At 37.1% G+C, this 18,584-nt stretch overlaps 1 protein-coding gene across 3 annotated transcripts in view; it reads left to right on the top strand.

Annotated features, from left to right (window-relative positions):
- The window catches only part of UBE3C (ubiquitin protein ligase E3C), a 76,983-nt gene extending 63,264 nt beyond the window's left edge, over positions 1 to 13,719 (top strand). For all 3 annotated transcript variants that reach the window (XM_037382583.1, XM_037382584.1, XM_037382582.1), the window contains 4 exons: positions 5,027 to 5,215; positions 5,312 to 5,378; positions 6,153 to 6,283; positions 11,696 to 13,719. In XM_037382583.1, coding sequence (XP_037238480.1) covers positions 5,027 to 5,215; positions 5,312 to 5,378; positions 6,153 to 6,283; positions 11,696 to 11,866 — 558 coding nt within the window. In that variant the 3' untranslated portion in view covers positions 11,867 to 13,719. The remainder of the gene's footprint in view (positions 1 to 5,026; positions 5,216 to 5,311; positions 5,379 to 6,152; positions 6,284 to 11,695) is intronic.
- Positions 13,720 to 18,584: the final 4,865 nt, after the last annotated feature.

Below are 18,584 nucleotides of genomic sequence, written 5' to 3' on the forward strand. Positions count from 1 at the left end.
TTAGGGGTGATGTGAACAAAAGTGATCAGAGTCCAAGAGGAAAGGTAAAATATTTTCATCTGTCCTAAAAACAAGTTTGTAGGAGTTCTTGACTGTCTGTAAGAGTGCTTTTTGAAACTGTACTGGAGATTCTATGATTATATGAAGACATACATGTTTTCACGCACAAGAAAAGAGCACCTAGGTGACATGTCCATTATTCTTTCTTGAAATACTTCCTACTTAACTCTCTGAATGTTCCCTTTTTCTCTGTTAGCTTGGGATGCAGCTGCCACTGCCAGATCTGTGTGAGCAGCAGCTGGCATGAAGTTTGTCTACCAACAGAGACTTGCAATTTTCTGTCCATAATCACATTAGAAATCAACTTTGTGTGACAGATTATTATCAATAAGCTAGAAGATAAATACTCCAAATTCTTCCTGACAAATAGTTACTCACTGTTTTCCTCTTCATTATTGTGATAACGTTCAAAATAGTAGCTATAATAATGATTGAACTGTTCAGTTGAACTGAAGCTATACATAAAATAATTTACTACTTTTTTTTAACAAACTGTGGTGGTTTTCTTGAATAAGAATGTAAATGCAAGTGGATCACTTTTTTTTTTTTTAAGTAAGCGTGTACCTGGAGAAACACATAATTGAATTTGTAGCCACGAAAACCCTAAGTGCATGTAATTGTAGTTCCAACTGTATCTAACCTTCAGTCAGAGGCCTAATGCAATACTTCTGTCTATAGTACTAAAAAAAAGCAAAGCACCTTTTCTTGCAGATTTATAAAAATATGGGACTTTTTGTATCCTACTTTGATATTTCGCCTTTATTTTGAACACATACTTTGTGAATATGGAATCAAATGCAGTTATCTGTGGTATTGTCTGAATGAGCTGAATACTTATCTCAATAATATGCATGAATTGATTGCTTTAAAAATAAGTGATTCTGATAATGAACCAAGTTAAGATGATTTTTAATTTTTTTTTTTTTTAGATTTACAAAATAGAAAATAAGGTGATGACACCAGTCTACACGTTTTGGGTAGTTTTCTAGTTTTGCCCATCCTGTGTAACCTGTGTTATCATCTTGCACCATCTAGTGGTAAAAATTGGATGGATAAAAATAAAAACGCAAGCTGAAAAATCTTTCAAGATGTAATAAATTGTATTGTGGCCTTTTGAAAAAGGAACTCTTCAACAATCACAGTGTGACAATTAATTCCTGACATTTAGAATTAGATGGGAATTCTACAACAGTTCCTTTAAAATGCCATGAAAACACTGAATGAGTAGAAAGTGCATTGACATTTACTATGGTTTTACTGCTACCAAGTGATACTACTTTCTGTCTTCTGTTTTACATCTGTCTTATCTTTTATGGCATAATATATTTATTATTCCTGCTACATTAGCCTTTTTGTATCAGACTGTGATGATACTTTGACAAAACGGTAGTAGGAAAAATAGGATTTCTTCAAGTATTTTTTCCTCTTTTCTAAAAATAGTGGTCAGAAAGAGTACAGTGCTCGTTCTTCCACAAACCAAAGGAAAAAATCACAGGGAGAGAGAACAGCTTTTATTATACAATGATTACAGCTTTCCCGACATCTGTAGACCACCGTGGAGACAATACTGCTATAATGCAAACATAAGCATAAATGAAACTGTGCCCTGATTTCTATTTGCTGACACGCAAGGAAAGTCAGATGTTTTGCTTCACCTAGTGCTGGCATGAATCTTAAAACACAACAGTTGTCTAGAACACCCTGCCAGTAGTTCCCTTTGCTATTTTAGGAAGTCAGTTCAAGCATCCTTTTATGTAAATACTGAGCTCACAGAAATTATTGTACACAAATGGAATAATAACTATTACTTAAGTTATTGTTGGTGTCCGTATTCTTGAGAGAAGCTCGATGAGTTAGGTAATACAAATATGCTTTAATACGGCCAAATTCAATGTGTCCATATGTCAAAGAGAAGAATTGTATTTGGTGAAATAACAACAGAAGAACAACAATTATGCAGTTCTGCAAAACAAATAGAGAAAATTTGTAGTTAATTACTGTTAGCGTTGAGGTCTCAACAGTGATCAGTGCATATGGAATAGCATTGGTAACTCTGACCCTGTAACACTGAAGAGGACAGGAATTTAAATAATAAGTAAGAGAAAGCTTTCTGATCTTGTTAGGCTTTGTAAAAAGGGTATTTTCTAGGAGGAGATTGAAGGAACCTGACTGACATTGGTTCAGTGAAAAAAGATCTGGGAAGATTAATGAAGTTGCTGCCTGTAAGTAATATGTCATGGATATAAGCTATAGGACAATATTGAAATAAGAACAATAGGTATGAACAAACTTTACCCATTTGACTTGAAGTGGAAATTAGAAGTTTCTAATCATTAGATGAATCCCATTATTGACTAACTTTCCAGGGACAATAGCAAAACTACTATGGTGGGATGAAACGCACTACATTTCTAGACTGCATTGTTGGCTGCAGTAGCAGAGAAAGCTTAGCAGTGACCCCTTTTCATCAGATGTTTCCACTGTGGTATGGAACATGTCCCATACTTCCATTAATACTCCTTTTGGACTTTGACCAGTAAAAATATCCTCACCCTCTGGCCAGTCCGTGGCACCAGGTACTGGCTGGTATCCCCTAGAGTGGCCAGCTGCATAAGTGCCAGGCTCCACAAGGGCTGGGCTCCAGGGAAAGTGTGGTTTAACTCCAGCCAGCAACATCCCCTGGGGATGGGAGGAGAATCAGGGAAAAATCAGGGAAAAGGTGAAACTTCAGGTTGAGATAAGAACAATTTAATAATGGAAATTAAACAGAAATAATAATAGCAATTGTAATGAGAAGGAGGGGGGAGAATAATAAAATCCAAAGGGTAGGAAAGGGAAAAAAACCCGAGTGATGCACAGTTGCTTTACCACCCACTGACCGATGCCCAGCCAGTGCCTGAGCAGTGATCAGCAGGCCCCAGTCAACTCCCCCAAGTTTATATATTGAGCATGATGTTCTATAGCATGGAATATCCCTTTGGATAGTTCAGGTTAGCTGTCCTGGCTGTGTCCCCTCCCAGTTTCTTGTGCCCCTCCAGCCTTCTCGCTGTCGGGGCCTGAGAAACTGGAAAGTCCTTGACTTAGTTGTTGGTAGGTCATTTCTATACTAAAACATCAGTGTGTTATCAACATTATTCTCACACCAAATCCAAAAAACACAGCCCTGCACCAGCTACTAAGAGGAAAATTAACTCTATTCCAGCTGAAATCAGGACAGAAAGCTATTCTGCCTCTTGTCTTGGTGGCTCTTGTCGAAGGGAACTCGGAAGGGAACCAAGCTAATGTGTGCAGGGTATGAAACAGTCAGTTAAACTGACATCTTTGTTTTATTTAATTCTTCAGGGAGTAAGGTTTAAGCATAGTCAGTACTGCCTGCACACAGACATGGTAGAATATTAATGAATTTTTTTCTATGGGCGTAACAAAAGCAAGAAGCTCTCAGTTGAAGGATTAAAGTGGGAAGTAAGACATATTTTTAACACCTATTGTAATTCAGGTTGTTATAGCTTATCAAGGAAAGTGGTAAATACTCTATCACATGGAGTCTTTATACGAGGATTGCCTGTCTCTCTAAATAATGTGCTGTAAGTCATCTGTGGATTTATTGAGTTAAATACAGGAATCTTTAGACAGAATCCTCTGGCCTGTTATCTGGGAGGTCAGATTCACAGATCAGAATGTTCACTTTTGGCCATAAAAAACTATTAATCAAGTGAAAATCTGAATTCTCAAAAGCACTGTGAATTTTTAATCTTACTGTTTTTCATTTTGCTTAGTACTGGAACAGCTTACATTATTGGGAAGCATATTACAAAAGAAGCTATTCACATGTTTAATTCTCTGTGCTTTAAGGATGCAAACATGCACAGACTGAAATGCACAGTTGTTTAAAAAAAACTTGAAAATTGCCAATTCCAGAGTGCAGAAAACCAAACGCTCTTTTGAAGGGTTCAGAAGGTGACAGTATCTCAGCTTTTCAGGTTTTTAATCCTCCTCTTAGTTTTCTAATAATTCCTTCCAATTGGGCTGCTACTCTACAAAATTATCCTCATGTAGTAAAGAATAGAATATGTAAGGGTCTTCAGTGTGTTAGTAATAACAACCTTTGATCCTGGTTTATATCTTGATGCAATTAACAATATCTTTGGTTTGCGGTTGTTTAGTTTTTTTTCATTAAAAATTCTTCTGTGTTGAGGTACCTTGGTACTTGAAGGACAAAAGTTAAGCTTCCCAGTAGAAAAACAAGGTTTGGGCTTGATATGTTTGTTTGTTTTTTACTTTTGCTGAAAGTACTGAGCATGTATAGCTTGGATTTTGAATGGTAGGAGTTGTGAACGTCATTCTGTAAATTATGCTTGTATCAGAATCTTGATTTTTACTCAGCAGACATTGCTTTTACCATAATGTGATCGTGTAGAATTCATGATCACTGGACAGTTAGAGAAGAGCCTAGCAAGTCAAGCACAGCTTTCCTAATCCAACTGGAAGGAGAGTGCTCTGTGTGAGCTCTCTGCTTACACAGGCTATCGTCTCTTCCAGGTCCCTTACTAGTGTAAGGGAAGCTGGGGCAAGCTTGCCAAGGGGCAGTTTTTCACCCTAGTTTCTGTCTGACTGGCAGTGGTGAATTTAGTATTGCACACTGACTGCTATAAAAGAGATCTGTCTTTGCCAAATGTGTTTTCTGGTAATAAACCACAGGGCCATGCAGTCAGCTGCATTAGCAGCTGGATGTCTAGTTCTAAAAACCGGATGCTATAGAATATGCTCTTATGAGTAAACAGAAAAATCAGTACCTTTATAACTTGTTGTAGTCTTCTATCTTAGTTTGAGGTGAATATTCTTGAGTATATTCTAGTAAACTTCAAATATATACATCACTTACTAGAATGTTTTGGAGTTCAATTTTATGGTTACAGCACACAGAATTAAAAGTTTACCGAAGTGATGAAAACTGTTATGTTTATAGGTGGTTGAACTGAAGCCAGGTGGAAAAGATATTCCTGTTACCAGTGCTAACCGAATCGCGTACATCCATCTGGTGGCAGACTACAGGTTAAACAAACAAATTCGACAGCATTGCCTTGCTTTCCGTCAGGGACTGGCCAATGTTGTGAATCTTGAATGGCTTCGAATGTTTGATCAACAGGAAATACAGGTACTTTTGCTTAAAACTGCAGAAACCCATTGCTTTAAAGTGAAATAAATGCTATTTTTTGCCTGTAATTAACTGTCTAATTTCCTTCACTATTAGGTTCTGACTTCTGGTGCCCAGGTTCCTATTAGTTTGGATGACCTTAAATCTTTCACAAACTATTCAGGTAAGCTTATTTTACTGAAGTAAAAGAAAGTATTATGACTGACTCCAGAATAAACAAACTTGCTTTTTATCCTAGCTTGTAAAAAATTTTGTAGGGTCATTCTTGTTAACTTTGGTTGTTAACTTTGGCCAAACTCTAGATGGGCCTGAATTTTGGAAGATTGGGTAAAATTGCAACCTAATTTTATGAATGCTGGGAAATAAGGTATGCAGTTTATTTTATTCAGACACTTAAATAGAAGTTTAGAGCTGGATAATAAGAGGACACGTAATTCCTTTCCCAAATGCATATTAGTCAGTGATGGTGTCTGCCATGAAAATAAGTCTGCAAATGCCTTTGGGATAGTTGGGTTTTTTGCTCTGCATTTATTATGAATGTAATCAAAAAGTAGCTACTATATCATCAGTTCACATCCGGGCTTACCTCAAGGTAAGTTGATTCATTAAACAACATCATGAGTCTTGCAGATTTTGGAAACTCTTGGAGTAAAAGGCAGTAGTCCAGAGTTACTAGGTAAATGCTAAACTAAATAAAATTAATTTAAAATAAGTAGGATTCAGTGAAGAAAACTGCAGTTAAGAAGGTGAGGGAAATAGCCACACGAAAGCAATGAATGAGAAACCCAAAATGCAGTGATCAAAGAGATCTGTAGATACTGGAAGTTAGCAATGTAAGCCCACTGGTTATAATATTTTCTCCAAGCTTTTCAAGACTGATGCTAGGTTTTCTTACATGAAACTATTCTACCTATAAATCATTTAAATCTCATTACAGGTGGCTACACAGCAGACCATCCTGTAATCAAAATATTCTGGAGAGTTGTAGAAAGCTTCACTGATGAAGAGAAACGCAAGCTACTCAAGTTTGTAACAAGCTGCTCTCGACCACCTCTTCTGGGGTTTAAGGTATATGTCTTCCCAGCTTCCTGGCAAGTTTTTGTAAATGCTGCAGGTTATGAGACAAGCTTTTTTGTCTGTGGGAATTTACAGTTTGAGAAGAACGTTCCTCTGTGACTACAGAAACAGTTTCAATGCATTTGCATGTATGATCAGTATAGTTTTAAAATACTTAATGAAATGTTGTTCTCTTGTCTTCTATTTCAACTGCAAAATTTGATAAGCTACAAATACATCAGTTAGAGCACTGAACTCTTTGTCATGGAAGATCCTTGATGCTGTTTCATGTTACTGTGCAGAAGCAGTATTGCTACCAGTTTCAAGGAACAGGTTGAGTTAATGTCTTTCAAACCAGGCGAAAGAGGATTTAGGGTATAAAAGCAGCCATTAAAATTGAACCCTTTAAATTAACCATTTGAAGCAGGAGATGTTTTTCTTTCTAATTACTGTTTATCTGTTTATAGGGTCACAGTTCATTAGCCTTTGTATCTACATATTTTGCTGATGTCATTAACAATCTAGTGAAGCTTAAGTATGCAGAAAACTTGTCTACTGCTTATAAAACGAAAATGCTGATGCAAGTTGAAGGCATTTTGAAACTGAATTCTGGAGATACTCTACCTATGAGTTTCAGCTGTGCTGCAAAATTTTGGTTAAGAACTGGTCATGGACTTTATTTCTACTAAAATTTAGGAACATTCAGTGCTTTTCTGTAAGAAAATAAAAGAATAAATTGATTCAAGGCAACTTTTAGTTGCCTCACTTTTAGTACAATAGTCAACAGTGTGTTTGCTGTTGTTCCACATAATCCCACCTTTGTATTAACTTTTACAGGCATTGCATCATGCAGTTCCTTTCAAGTAAGAATAATATTTGTTGCTAAACAAAATTTGAGTACATGTACTTTTAAAATTTTCACATCATAAGGTACTGTGGTACACTTTTTAATTAGCAGTGGATAGTAACTAATTTTCTAAATTTATAGGTAAAATAGGTAGATCAACCCATAAGAAATAAATGCAGGTATTGTCAAAGTCCTGAAGGCTTATTAACTGTTTTGTAAAATAAGTGGTGTTGAATTAGCATTTTCTCATTATAGAAATACTTCAGGGACAGACACTAGCATTTTATATAGGAACAAGGAATTCAGGTAGACATAATAGCCTGGAGGTGAAAACAACATACTTTGAATTTTGCACAGTTTTTGCTTGAATTATACTGTGAAAGTTCATTCTGGTGGGTTTTTTTTTTTTTTTGTTTTGTTTTAATCAGCATTTAAAAAAATACTGGAAAGGCAAATGCTAGAAGAATATTTTCTTAGCTTGAGGAATTGGGCCCTTTCCTGTGACATGTCCTGGGGGTGACACATGATAAAGGTGTCAGAAGTAAAAAATTAAACAAAAATCCCCACCTTCCTCATCCATACATACAACTTAGATACTTGTAGTACTTACCATTTTTTTCCTCTTATGGAATTAAACAAAATTAATTCTAGAATTTTTCAACTTTGGATTATTGACTTTTTTCACGAATACAGTTTTCTTCTGGAAAACAAAGATGACACTCCGGTATTGAAATGATGGTTAGTCTCAGACACAGCCCTCTGAAACTTGAATGATTTAGAATATATAAAAGCAGATGTGAGTTATCATACAGTAGTGTGTGGATCAGTTACGAGAGGTGATGAAAGAATACTCCCGGTAGCTTAAACAGCGGCTTTTTTTCCCTATGCTGCAAAGTGATTTTGGAAGTGGAAGAGTTGTTTCTAGTGCTAAATTCTGCAGGGAAGCACGGCCCTTTTCCCTTGACTTCGATCTATCCCCTTATGCTGCAACTTCGTGATCTCTTCCCTTTCCAATTTTCCTATTTCTTTGTAAGCTGATGGAGGTATGCAGCACTGCCATTGCAGTGTGTGATCGCTCAAACCTCCGTTTAGTACAGTCGTGCTGTAACCCTCTGTGCAGTCTCACCCTCTGCATTATCCCCTCAGCCGCTGTAGCAAGCTCTCTGTGGTGGCGTTAGCATGTGGATAGGCAACATATCCTCCATCTTCAATACCTGTAACGTATAGCTCAGCCACACTCCATTTACAAGCACCTAGGAGAGGAATTGGCACTTGCTGTTTGTAATTTGTCTGACTGTTCCATGTGTCTACTTCAGGGTGAAATGAATCATGCCTTAGACTCCACAAAACATACTAACTAGATCCCCTTGAACAGTGAAGAGTGTCTGGGTTGACTATATTTGGATATGCAGGCAACAGAGATGGCTGTTTGATAACATGAATCCTATTTAGGGTATTCACTGATCGATTTATGTGATTGATTATTTAAAAGCCTGCAAGCATTTATCTTTAACTCTCAAGCCTGCAAGCATTTCTCTTTAACTCTCCAGTCCGTGTGAATATCACTGTACGCTACTCTTGCAACAGAGTTTTATAGGACAGTGTGGAATGAGACCAAGAAAGAACAGTGCATGAGACGTGTAGTGAAGGGAGAGCTGGGAAGGAGTTGTATGGAAACAAAGTAAACAGAAGTCACTTTTTATATGTTTGTTGACATATTTTTTTAATTACAAGGAGAGAGGAGGAAATGCAGATGTAGCTAGCCAGCTTTGAGGTAACCAGCGTGACGTTTGAAGAGATGGAGGAAATTAATCAAAAGTCTAAAAAATTAAGGCTGACAGTGACATATTAGAAAGAAGCCACATGTGGAAAGCTGAAGTTTGTGTGTGTACTTGGGTGGTAGGGCACAGACTGACTTTAACATACTTGGCTAGGAGAACTGGAAATAAAATAGTCATCAAATTTTCAGCATGGTGGCAGTAAGTTAAAAGATTAATTCACTGTGCAACGGACTTGTGAGCTCAGCCATGTGCAAGAGTCTTGGCAGCAGCTGAGTAGAAAGGCATGGCTGCCGCTCTGCTGGCAGCACCTAGCAGGAGCTAGGTCAGTACTTGCATGGTGCTTGCAGTAGTATCTTGTTAACATGTATTTACCCATGAACCAGGGGTTTGCCAGAAAAGGAAGTGGGTAACTGGTGTTGTCATCAGTAGTAGCATCTTGGTAGCCTACAACAGTGTGATGTTTATAGCTCTGAAGGAGAAGAGTGCAAAGTGGCAGGAGCGCTGAATATTGCGGGCCAAATCACTGTCTGAATATATTTAGACATTAACACAAGCTATCTTCAAAATTTGTTTACAGTTTTAATATAAGTACTGTATTTTTCTGAGGAACACAGTTGCTGGTTCTCACTCTGAAACCTTCTGTACACTTTATATTGTGGAACCTTCACATTTTCTTAAAGTTAATGCATGTTAATTTAAGATAAGGCAATGTCTTGACATTCATAGCTAATAGATGACACAGTTTAACTTTGCATCATTTAAAAATTCTGAACTTTCACTGCAAAATTCAGACTCGGAATAACATTTACTAAAGCTAATTAAAGTTTAATAAGTTTAATAAATGTGATTGTTATGGACAAAAAAAAAGCCCCAACATTAAAGCATGGTTAAAAATTGTTAAGTTCCAATCAGGTCACATAATAAATTGATGATACTTTTCACTTCCAAACTATTGCAGTTTCCTGCTGTACAGTATTTAATTATGCAACAAATGGTGCCCTTGGCATGACACTTCAATTTAGAACTTCATTTTTCCATTTTTAAAGCTAAAGTAGGGGAATTCAATTAGCATTTTGAAAGGAACACTAAAAATGCAGCATTTTTGCCATGAAATACTTCTAAGGCCTCCATTTGAACAATAATTTAGCTTAGAATCTCATTGACCTTTTGCCTTTGGAGCTGGGATTTTTTTTCCAGTTTTTAAAATCAGAACTGTTTTACCTCAGGCAAGCATTTGATAAAATGAATACTTTCTTGCCAGCAAAGTTCTTGCAGTTCTTGCAGTGATCTAGAGGTAACAAATATAATTTTCACTATACTCTTTTTCTTAGAAGAAAAAAAGATCTGATATTATTGAAACAGATACTACATACAAAATGTCTTATGAGTCTGTTCCTCAGATCAATAGTTACCACATCACTGTGCACATCAGTATCATCCCAATAACAGCCAAGTGACTTTAATAATTAGTCTGAAGAAACACTGAGTATTATTGCTTTAAGTAAAGCTAGACCTTTATTTGGAGCTTATAAAGTACCTCTCATTTCAGAGTTCTAGACATAGTAGTGTAAATACTTGCTTAATCTTACACATGAACAGGTCTACTGAAGTCATTAGTACTGTTCATCCTGAAGTTCATAAATTGCAGGCTTGCTGAAAGATTAGTTTAAACAGAAGTCTCCCGAGGGCAAGAAATGCCTTTAGCATTGTATCAGATAATTGATTTCAATGAAGAAAATACCATTGTATATTGTGGTGAGTAAAGGAAAATGTTGGCTTGATACTCATCCACTGGAAGAATTTATCTTATATATCTGGGGCATGCTAACTGAAGTTCTAAAAGGAAAACACTGAAAGGGTATGTTTGATCATAGTTCCTTTATTCGGGATTTTTTTTTAATGTCACAAATCGATGTAGTATTACAACTTCATAAAATTTGTTCTTAGAATTGATCACTCATTCATCCTTTTTCTTAGAGCATCATTTGAACATGACAAATGCTCATGTAGCATTTGTGCATAAAATTGGAATACTTTTAAACTAACAGAAGAATGTTGTAACTGGCATAGCACATCATTTCATTAGCTAGAGCAAAATTGCCTTTGTTGGGATTTTTTGTGTATACAGAAACAATGTCTTCCCTGCCTGGAAAGAAAAACCCAAAGTATAATTCTCAGAAGAAGCTATGTCATTATACAGTGACAAATATTACATGTCATTCAAGGACAGAACATCCTTTTCCACTTACCTCCATTACTGCTAGTGGTCTGTTGTTCCCGGTGTTCAGCATGTTTCACTATCGGAAAACATCACTGTAGCAGGGACCCGTCATTTTCCTCTTCCTACATAATAAACAGCATCCATGGACATTTGAGAGGTGGTGAGGAGAGTCTGAGGTTGTGAAACCCAGTTGTTTCTCCCAAATACAACAAAAAATTTCTTGCATGCTGCTGTATGACTTTTTCCATTTTGGGGTTCACTGTTCTTGTGGGATCACAGATTTGTAGAATAGAATGTACAAAAAGTAACAACTTGTTATTTTTTTTCCTTAGAACTAAATTGCTTTGTGTTTTGCAATTTAATGGATCTCAGTGGGGACAAGGGTAGAGGAAGGCACTATACAATTCAAGAGCTCTTTTGGGGCCACCAGGAATAAAAGAAGATGCCACTTGATTATGTCATTGTGACAGGCTTTAATTTCATGATTTATTTCCTAGAAGTCTTTGCTAGCTGTTATGGGGTAGGTTTTGGCCTGTATGTATTTTTTGATACGTTTCTTCTGTTGCATTTTTCAGGAGTTATATCCTGCCTTTTGCATTCACAATGGAGGATCTGATTTAGACAGGCTACCTACTGCCAGTACCTGCATGAACTTGCTGAAGCTTCCTGAGTTTTATGACGAAAATCTTATGCGAAGCAAGCTTCTTTATGCCATTGAATGTGCTGCTGGATTTGAATTAAGCTGAGTCGAACTGATGCTTATTTGGATGATCTGCAGAGGAACTAACCAGTGCCTACTCTATAAGCAGCACCCTACCCAAGCAGTTTTAAGGGAATTCTGTCTAGATTTCTGCAGCTCTTGTGTCTTACTGAATGCCCTCAAATAGGTTTCATTTTTAAACATTATTTCTTAGTTAGCTTTCATTAATTAATATTACATTGACACTGCTTTATGATTGAAAACAATGAATGCTGTGTGCAGTGTGGTTGTTTTCTGTGTTTATGCGAAGAAAGAGCACATTTAAAGAACAGTGACATCTCAGTGAAATTAACCAAAGATGAAGCTTTGGCTTTGTGCTGTTCAAACATAAATAATTTCACAAACTGGCAATAAAGTTGTGTACCATGCAGCGCATTGGGATGAGACAGGGCTAACAGCCTGTAATTAATCTCTTAGAGGGAAGTGAAGCAGATGTTTGCAGATATCCCAGAACTGAGAGGATGAAAATGCTCATTACTGATAACCTAACATCTTTATCTTTACTTATGTTGTAGAATTGTTTACAAATCATAGTTTTTGCAGAACTGATTTTATTTTATACTACCTTCCCTCAAGATGGTAGGCACTGAGATAAATAGTTTATAATATTCCATTTGTGCTTTCTGAAATACCTTGGAGAAATTGGATTTACATTATTTTAAGTTCAACCTTTGGCTGTGTCATTATCACTTGAACACTGTCGTAAATGGATGTGACTATCCATGTTTGTTCTGTTTCTGTCTTTTGTGCCTGTACAGATTTTTTTTTTAATGTATCAGACGCCTATTGCATACACAGTACATACAAAAGTCATCACTTTGGAAAAATATACGTGTAACAACTATTAAAATTATTTGAACCAAAGTTATCAGGCTTTATCTTTTATATTTGAAGCCTGTGGTGTTCACATTCCTTTTCCCTATGGTTTCTTTCCATCTTAAATATCATATCTGTGCTGTAGACACTAGTCAAATTCCTTATTTTTTTGTGATTAAACACCTTTTACATCCCTCTGCCTGCAGTACTTCTGCTAAGAAAAGTAGGTGGGAATATGCTGCTTTAATGTAATTTGATATCTGGGAAAAAAATTGCTTTCATATGTGTGGGAGTCATCTTGCGAGAGACGGGACACAGCACACCAATATGATGCTCTGTAAAGTCAGTTTACTCTATCAAAAGGCGATTCTTTTATACAGTTCTGATTTCCGTACATGTGCAAACCTTAATGTTGATTGTTGCATACGATGTACACACGCTTTAAAACCTCTCATTATTGGCTATGTCCATTGACGTCTATAAAACCTCATCCTCATTTAACATCCTCGTTCTAACATTTTACTTCCTCCTTATCTGATGTCAGAATTGCCACATCAGCGCTTTGTGACCGTTCATCAACCTTTATCCTTTACCTTAAATCTTCTTCCATGGCCCAGGCCACTACACATATGGAAGGGACTGATCTTCTAGTAGTAGACACATTGTTGGGTATTCATATGCAAACTGTAGTCAACTAAAAAAAAAGGAGTTATACTTTAAACTGTAAGATTCATAAATGCATCCCTCTGAACCTTAGTTTTATATTCTAAATCATCAAAATTTACAATCAAATTTGTATTCATCTCTTATGCAAAAAAATATTTTGCTGTTACTGGAAACTGTTTGATTTCATATTTAATAAGCAGTAACCAGCAATATCCTTTTAAATGTGGGGAAACTGAGTGATTTAAGATGTTTACTAGTAACCATATAAAAATGTATAATTTCTTAATTTGGGTAATGAAGTGTTAAAATACTATTTGTAGTCTTGATGTACAGAAATAAAATGATTGGTTTTCTTTTTGGTTTTGTTTTAGGCTTTTTATTTATGTTAAATGTTACGTACTCAACCTATTCTTTATCCCAAAATTCTTTTCTTGTATATTTTTCTATCTAAATTATAGAACTTGTAAAGAATTTGAAAAAGGAGATCAGTAATAGTGGAACTGCCTCCTCCTAATCACAAAACCTGAATGCTTCTTTTTAGATAGCATTATTTATTTTAGATCCTAATGCTTTAAATATTTTGAATTTTTTCAATTCTGTTATTTTGCTACATTGGGTAGTGTTGTATCTGTGTTTTGTAAAAATAAATTCTCGATTAAATATTAATACTTTGAAGATTCTGTTGGAGTCACGTCAAGTAATCGTGACTGGTAATGCTTTCTGCTTTTGTAAAAGGAGACAGTGCACACTATTCCTGTTACCATGAACGCAAGTTCAACAGAGAGGGTAGGCTGGGTAAGTGAGTTGCAGATAGGTATAGTCATGTAATTGCAGGAATCACACAGTTGCAGAAATCTTCAGCAGAGAATTTGAGTTTGCTGAAAATACTCTATTTCTTCAGTATGTAATAGTTGGCAATCTTGTTTTGTGTATTCTGTACATTAAGTATGCAATTCTGATGTACTCAAGTCAGTGGGATTGTAGCCTAGATTTCATTCTGCAGGTGGTCGGGTGAAAATCTGTGCTGCAACAGCTTACACCACCTTTGGTATCCAGACTGCAATAAGAAGAGTGCAGGGTTTTCCTTTGGCAATGAGTGCTTTCCCTTCTGACTGTCAACTGTTTTCATGTAGTCAGGATGAAGCACGAGTCCCTGCTTTTCAGTGATCCATTGCTGGATATTTTAAGGAACAGGAGGTAAAGGTGTAAGAAATAATATAGGTATAGTTAGTCACGTCCTGAGGAGCTAGGTCATCTACATGATCTCTTGTAGCTCTTACGTAGCAAGAGTTGTTTATGTACGAAAATGGATTTTCTGTTTTTTAGAAGAAGAGCAAACTCTCCATTGTGATGCTCCCAGATTTTAGGTAGGCAGAGGCAGGAAGCATTTTGCATGCAAGTAACCTGAAATATTATCGTAGATTTTGATAATCAGAATTATAGCAGTAATAATTATAGGTTTGGACTTGTTTTCTATACAAGGCAACCCTTCCTAAAAGTCAATTGCTGTACTTCACTGTTCTGTCTGCCTAGTTGAGTACGTGCTTTTTGAAAAATGACAGCATTTTCTGTTTAGTTTTTGTTTTCAAATAATTTTTGGTTTATAATTTTGTGATCTGTTTTAAAAACATTTTGTCAAAGTTTATCTGATGGGAGAGGTCACAAATCCTTTATCTCTCCAAAGTTAAAAGGCATAACAGCATAATAAAAAAAGAAAATTAGCACTTAGTCTGTTTCATTTTGGTGAGAATTCTTCCAGATGTGGGTTTAGTCCTACTAGCTGGATTTAAAAACAAACAAACAAACAAAAACAACCAACCAGAACATAGATTATTTGCCTTGTTCCTTAATCTCAGTTGTCTTCCATCATGGTCCTGAAAGCCAGGCTTCTATAAATGTCACAAAACTCACTTGTGATTTCTGGGGAGAATTTATGTCTACAAAAGAGGAAAGATTTGGCTCACATGTAAACACTGAGCTGACAGAAGTTTGATTTGAACAACAAAGATATCTTCAGTTATTTTTGTGTGGGGTGCTCCATAACTTTTTTAAAAAAAGCTTCCTGATGCTGTTAGTGGCAATGTGGACAGTTCTTTTGGCATCACTTGAGTAATCTAGCACAAACATCCTAATGTGACCTATAAAGGGGTTTGGAATTCAAAGAAAACACTTGAAGGAGTTCAACCCAAAAACTACTTGTTAAATGCCAGTGAGACAGCACGTATATACTCTACACCACTGAAAAACAGTACAGCACAGAAACAAAAAGGAAAGAACAAGAGAGCTTTTTTTCTTGGAATGTTTTGTTAGACCTGTAATTTTTTTTTTGGTATTTATAATTATATGCAAAAACTTTAAAATGTTTGCTCATATACATGAATCTGTGTTAATAATGGTTTGTGATGTAAATGCTTGTTACAGTTTTTTTTTCATGATGCTTTGCCTGTCAGTGAAGGAGTGAAGAAATTAACATGGTCTGTAAAACTGATCAGGATATCTATATTTTTATCGACTTCTGCTTTTGTGAATAAAATAATTTGAGTTTTCTTGAAACTTCGCGGAAACACTCTTTTATTTTTTCGCAGTAAATTTGGCATTCTCTTGCTAAAGATTGATAGTACTGAACAGATTCTGAAAGGGAAGGTAGTATTAACTGTTTGTTGGTCTTGAAGTTACTACTGTTGGAACAGGCTGCCCAGGGAAGTGGAGGAGTCACCATGCCTGCAGGTATTTAAGAGGTGTACGTGCGGCACACAGGGACACGGTTTAGTGGTGGGTTTGGCAGTGTTAGGTTAACGGTTGGGCTCTGATCTTAAAGATCTTTTCCAGCCTAAATGATTTTACTGCTTCAGGATGATCCTAACTTCAGTTCTTGAGCAGTGAATTTCCCACTCTGTCAGTCAAACTGCAGTGATAAGGTTTAGATTTTTTTCAGTCTTGTCTTTCAAACAATATAGCTAAGACCACGGATGTACTTTGAAAAAGCTCCTTCAGAATCTTTGGAAAGAACAGAACTCTGTCCTTGGATAAGAATATGAGAATTTGTAATTCATGGTGAAGAATGCTATGTCAGCAAACACAAAAACATCTCTTTCAGCTTCTGGAATTTTAGCACAAATGTGGCCCCCTCTGAAGGTGTAGTTTAATTTTTACCTCCTTTGATGATTACAGTTGTCTGCTTCCCTTTGCTTTTCTACTATTTTTATTGCTAAATACACTTCTGGTTCCATGATAGCATTTATGAAGTTAGTATTGTGCACGTTTCTTTTGGAATACTTAATACCATGTATTCTTCAGCTTACAACCCACTAAAAGTGTGGTAAACAGAAAATTACAGAAAATTCCTCCTGTAGGACGCTTCGTGAATAGAACACACGTGCTGAGATATGTTGCCTGTTTTTCAGTATCTATCTGATAGTCTGGAAAGCTCGTAACATTTCTGATGTGTGTAGAGAGACAACACAGGGCAAAAAGTGAAGTTACCAACAGTTGAATCTATTTCGAAGAAGACTGAGTGGTTGAGGTCAGCAGGAATGTCTGGAGCTCACCCAGTCCAACCCCTCTGCTCCAAGCAGGGTCACCTAGAGCAGGCTGCTCAGGACATTGTCCTGGGGAGTTCTGAATGTGTCCGTGGATGGAGACTCCACAACTTCTCTGGGCAACTTTCTCCAGTGTTCAATTACCTTTACAATGAAGCATATTTAATCTAATTTTTTCTATTCCAGTTTGTGCCCATTGCCTCTTGTCCTATCACTGGGCAGTGCTAAGAGGAATGTGAGCCTTCTCTAGGCAGAACACCACCAGCTTTCTCAGCCTCTCCTCATATTACATGTGCTCCAAAGCCTTGATCTTCTTTCTCTCTGACTTGCTTGTTAGTGAACACAGCAGCATCTTCAGAATATATGTTGTGGACTTTGATGTGACTGCTGAGGCTGCACCTTGACTCCTGTGTACAGTTCTGGGCCCCTCGCTTCAAGAGGGATGTAGGGGTGCTGGAGCGTGTCCAGAGATGGGCAATGGAGCTGGTGAAGGGTCTGGAGCACAAGTCCTATGAGAAGCAGCTGAGGGAGCTGGCGTGGTTTGGAGAAGAGGAGGCTCAGGGGGGACATTATTGCTCCCTGCAACTACCTGACAGGAGGCTGTAGGCAGGTGGGGTCAGTCTCTTCTCCCAGATAACAAGCAACAGGACAAGAGGAAATGGCCTCAAGTTGTGCCAGGGGAGGTTTAGATTGGATATTAGGAACAATTTCTTCACTGCAAGGGTGGTCAAGTGTTAGAACAAGCTGCCCAGGGAGGTGGTGGAATCACCATCTCTGGAGGTGTTTAAAAAAAGATGCAGTGCTTAGGGACATGGTTTAGTGATGGGGTTGACAGTGCTGGGTTAACAGTTGGACTTGATGATCTCAAAGGTCTTTTCCAACCTAACCGATACTGTAATTATGTAATTCTCTTCCTTGTCAGATGCCTGTAGATGTCTGTAGTTGTTAATAAGTGGCACTTACCCGGTAAGGATGGATTTAAAATGTTGTAGCTTTGCTTCCAGTGCTGCTTTGTGTTTTCAAGGATTTTGGAAATTGGTTATCAACTGCAAAATAAAGAGACTCAGTAAAAACTGAGGTCTCAATTATTTTCACAACTTTTTATAGATATGATGCTAGACATGGATGCAAAAAACCATCAGACTAATGCTAAATGTTATATCACCTAAATATATATTCACTTCTTCCGCCACCAACAGTATCAAACATCTGGAAGTGCAACAGCTTTGACAGACTCCTGTAACTTGACTGTCTAGAAGACAGAGGTTGTGTAGGCCAGCGCTAGGTGCAGTCCAGCAAAGTGTGTCTGACAGTCCGACAGGAGAAACATGGGAATTCTGACTGGCACCAGCGGAACCGCTTGTACATAAAGGCACGCACGGATGTCCTGCAGGCCTGATTGCATGCTGTCAAGGTATGAACTTTTCCTGTGCGATGGTTAAATCATTGCTATGTTTCTTTGCCAGAATAGTTGCTCTCCAGTCTGGGACTAAGTTTACCTGTCTACAGCTCTGTAGGAAACATATGTCTGTTTGCAGTGTTTGTTAATGTATTTATAGGAACAGCTTGCTCAAATGTCCTACTATATTTAAGATCATTCTTTTCTGCATTCCCAGAGCAGCTGTTAGTTCATACTGTGTAACATTTGACTGAAAATTAGTTTTGCATTATTTCTATTTTATT

The sequence above is a fragment of the Falco rusticolus genome, chromosome 4, assembly GCF_015220075.1.
Source record: "Falco rusticolus isolate bFalRus1 chromosome 4, bFalRus1.pri, whole genome shotgun sequence".
Classification (NCBI taxonomy): Eukaryota; Metazoa; Chordata; class Aves; order Falconiformes; family Falconidae; genus Falco; species Falco rusticolus.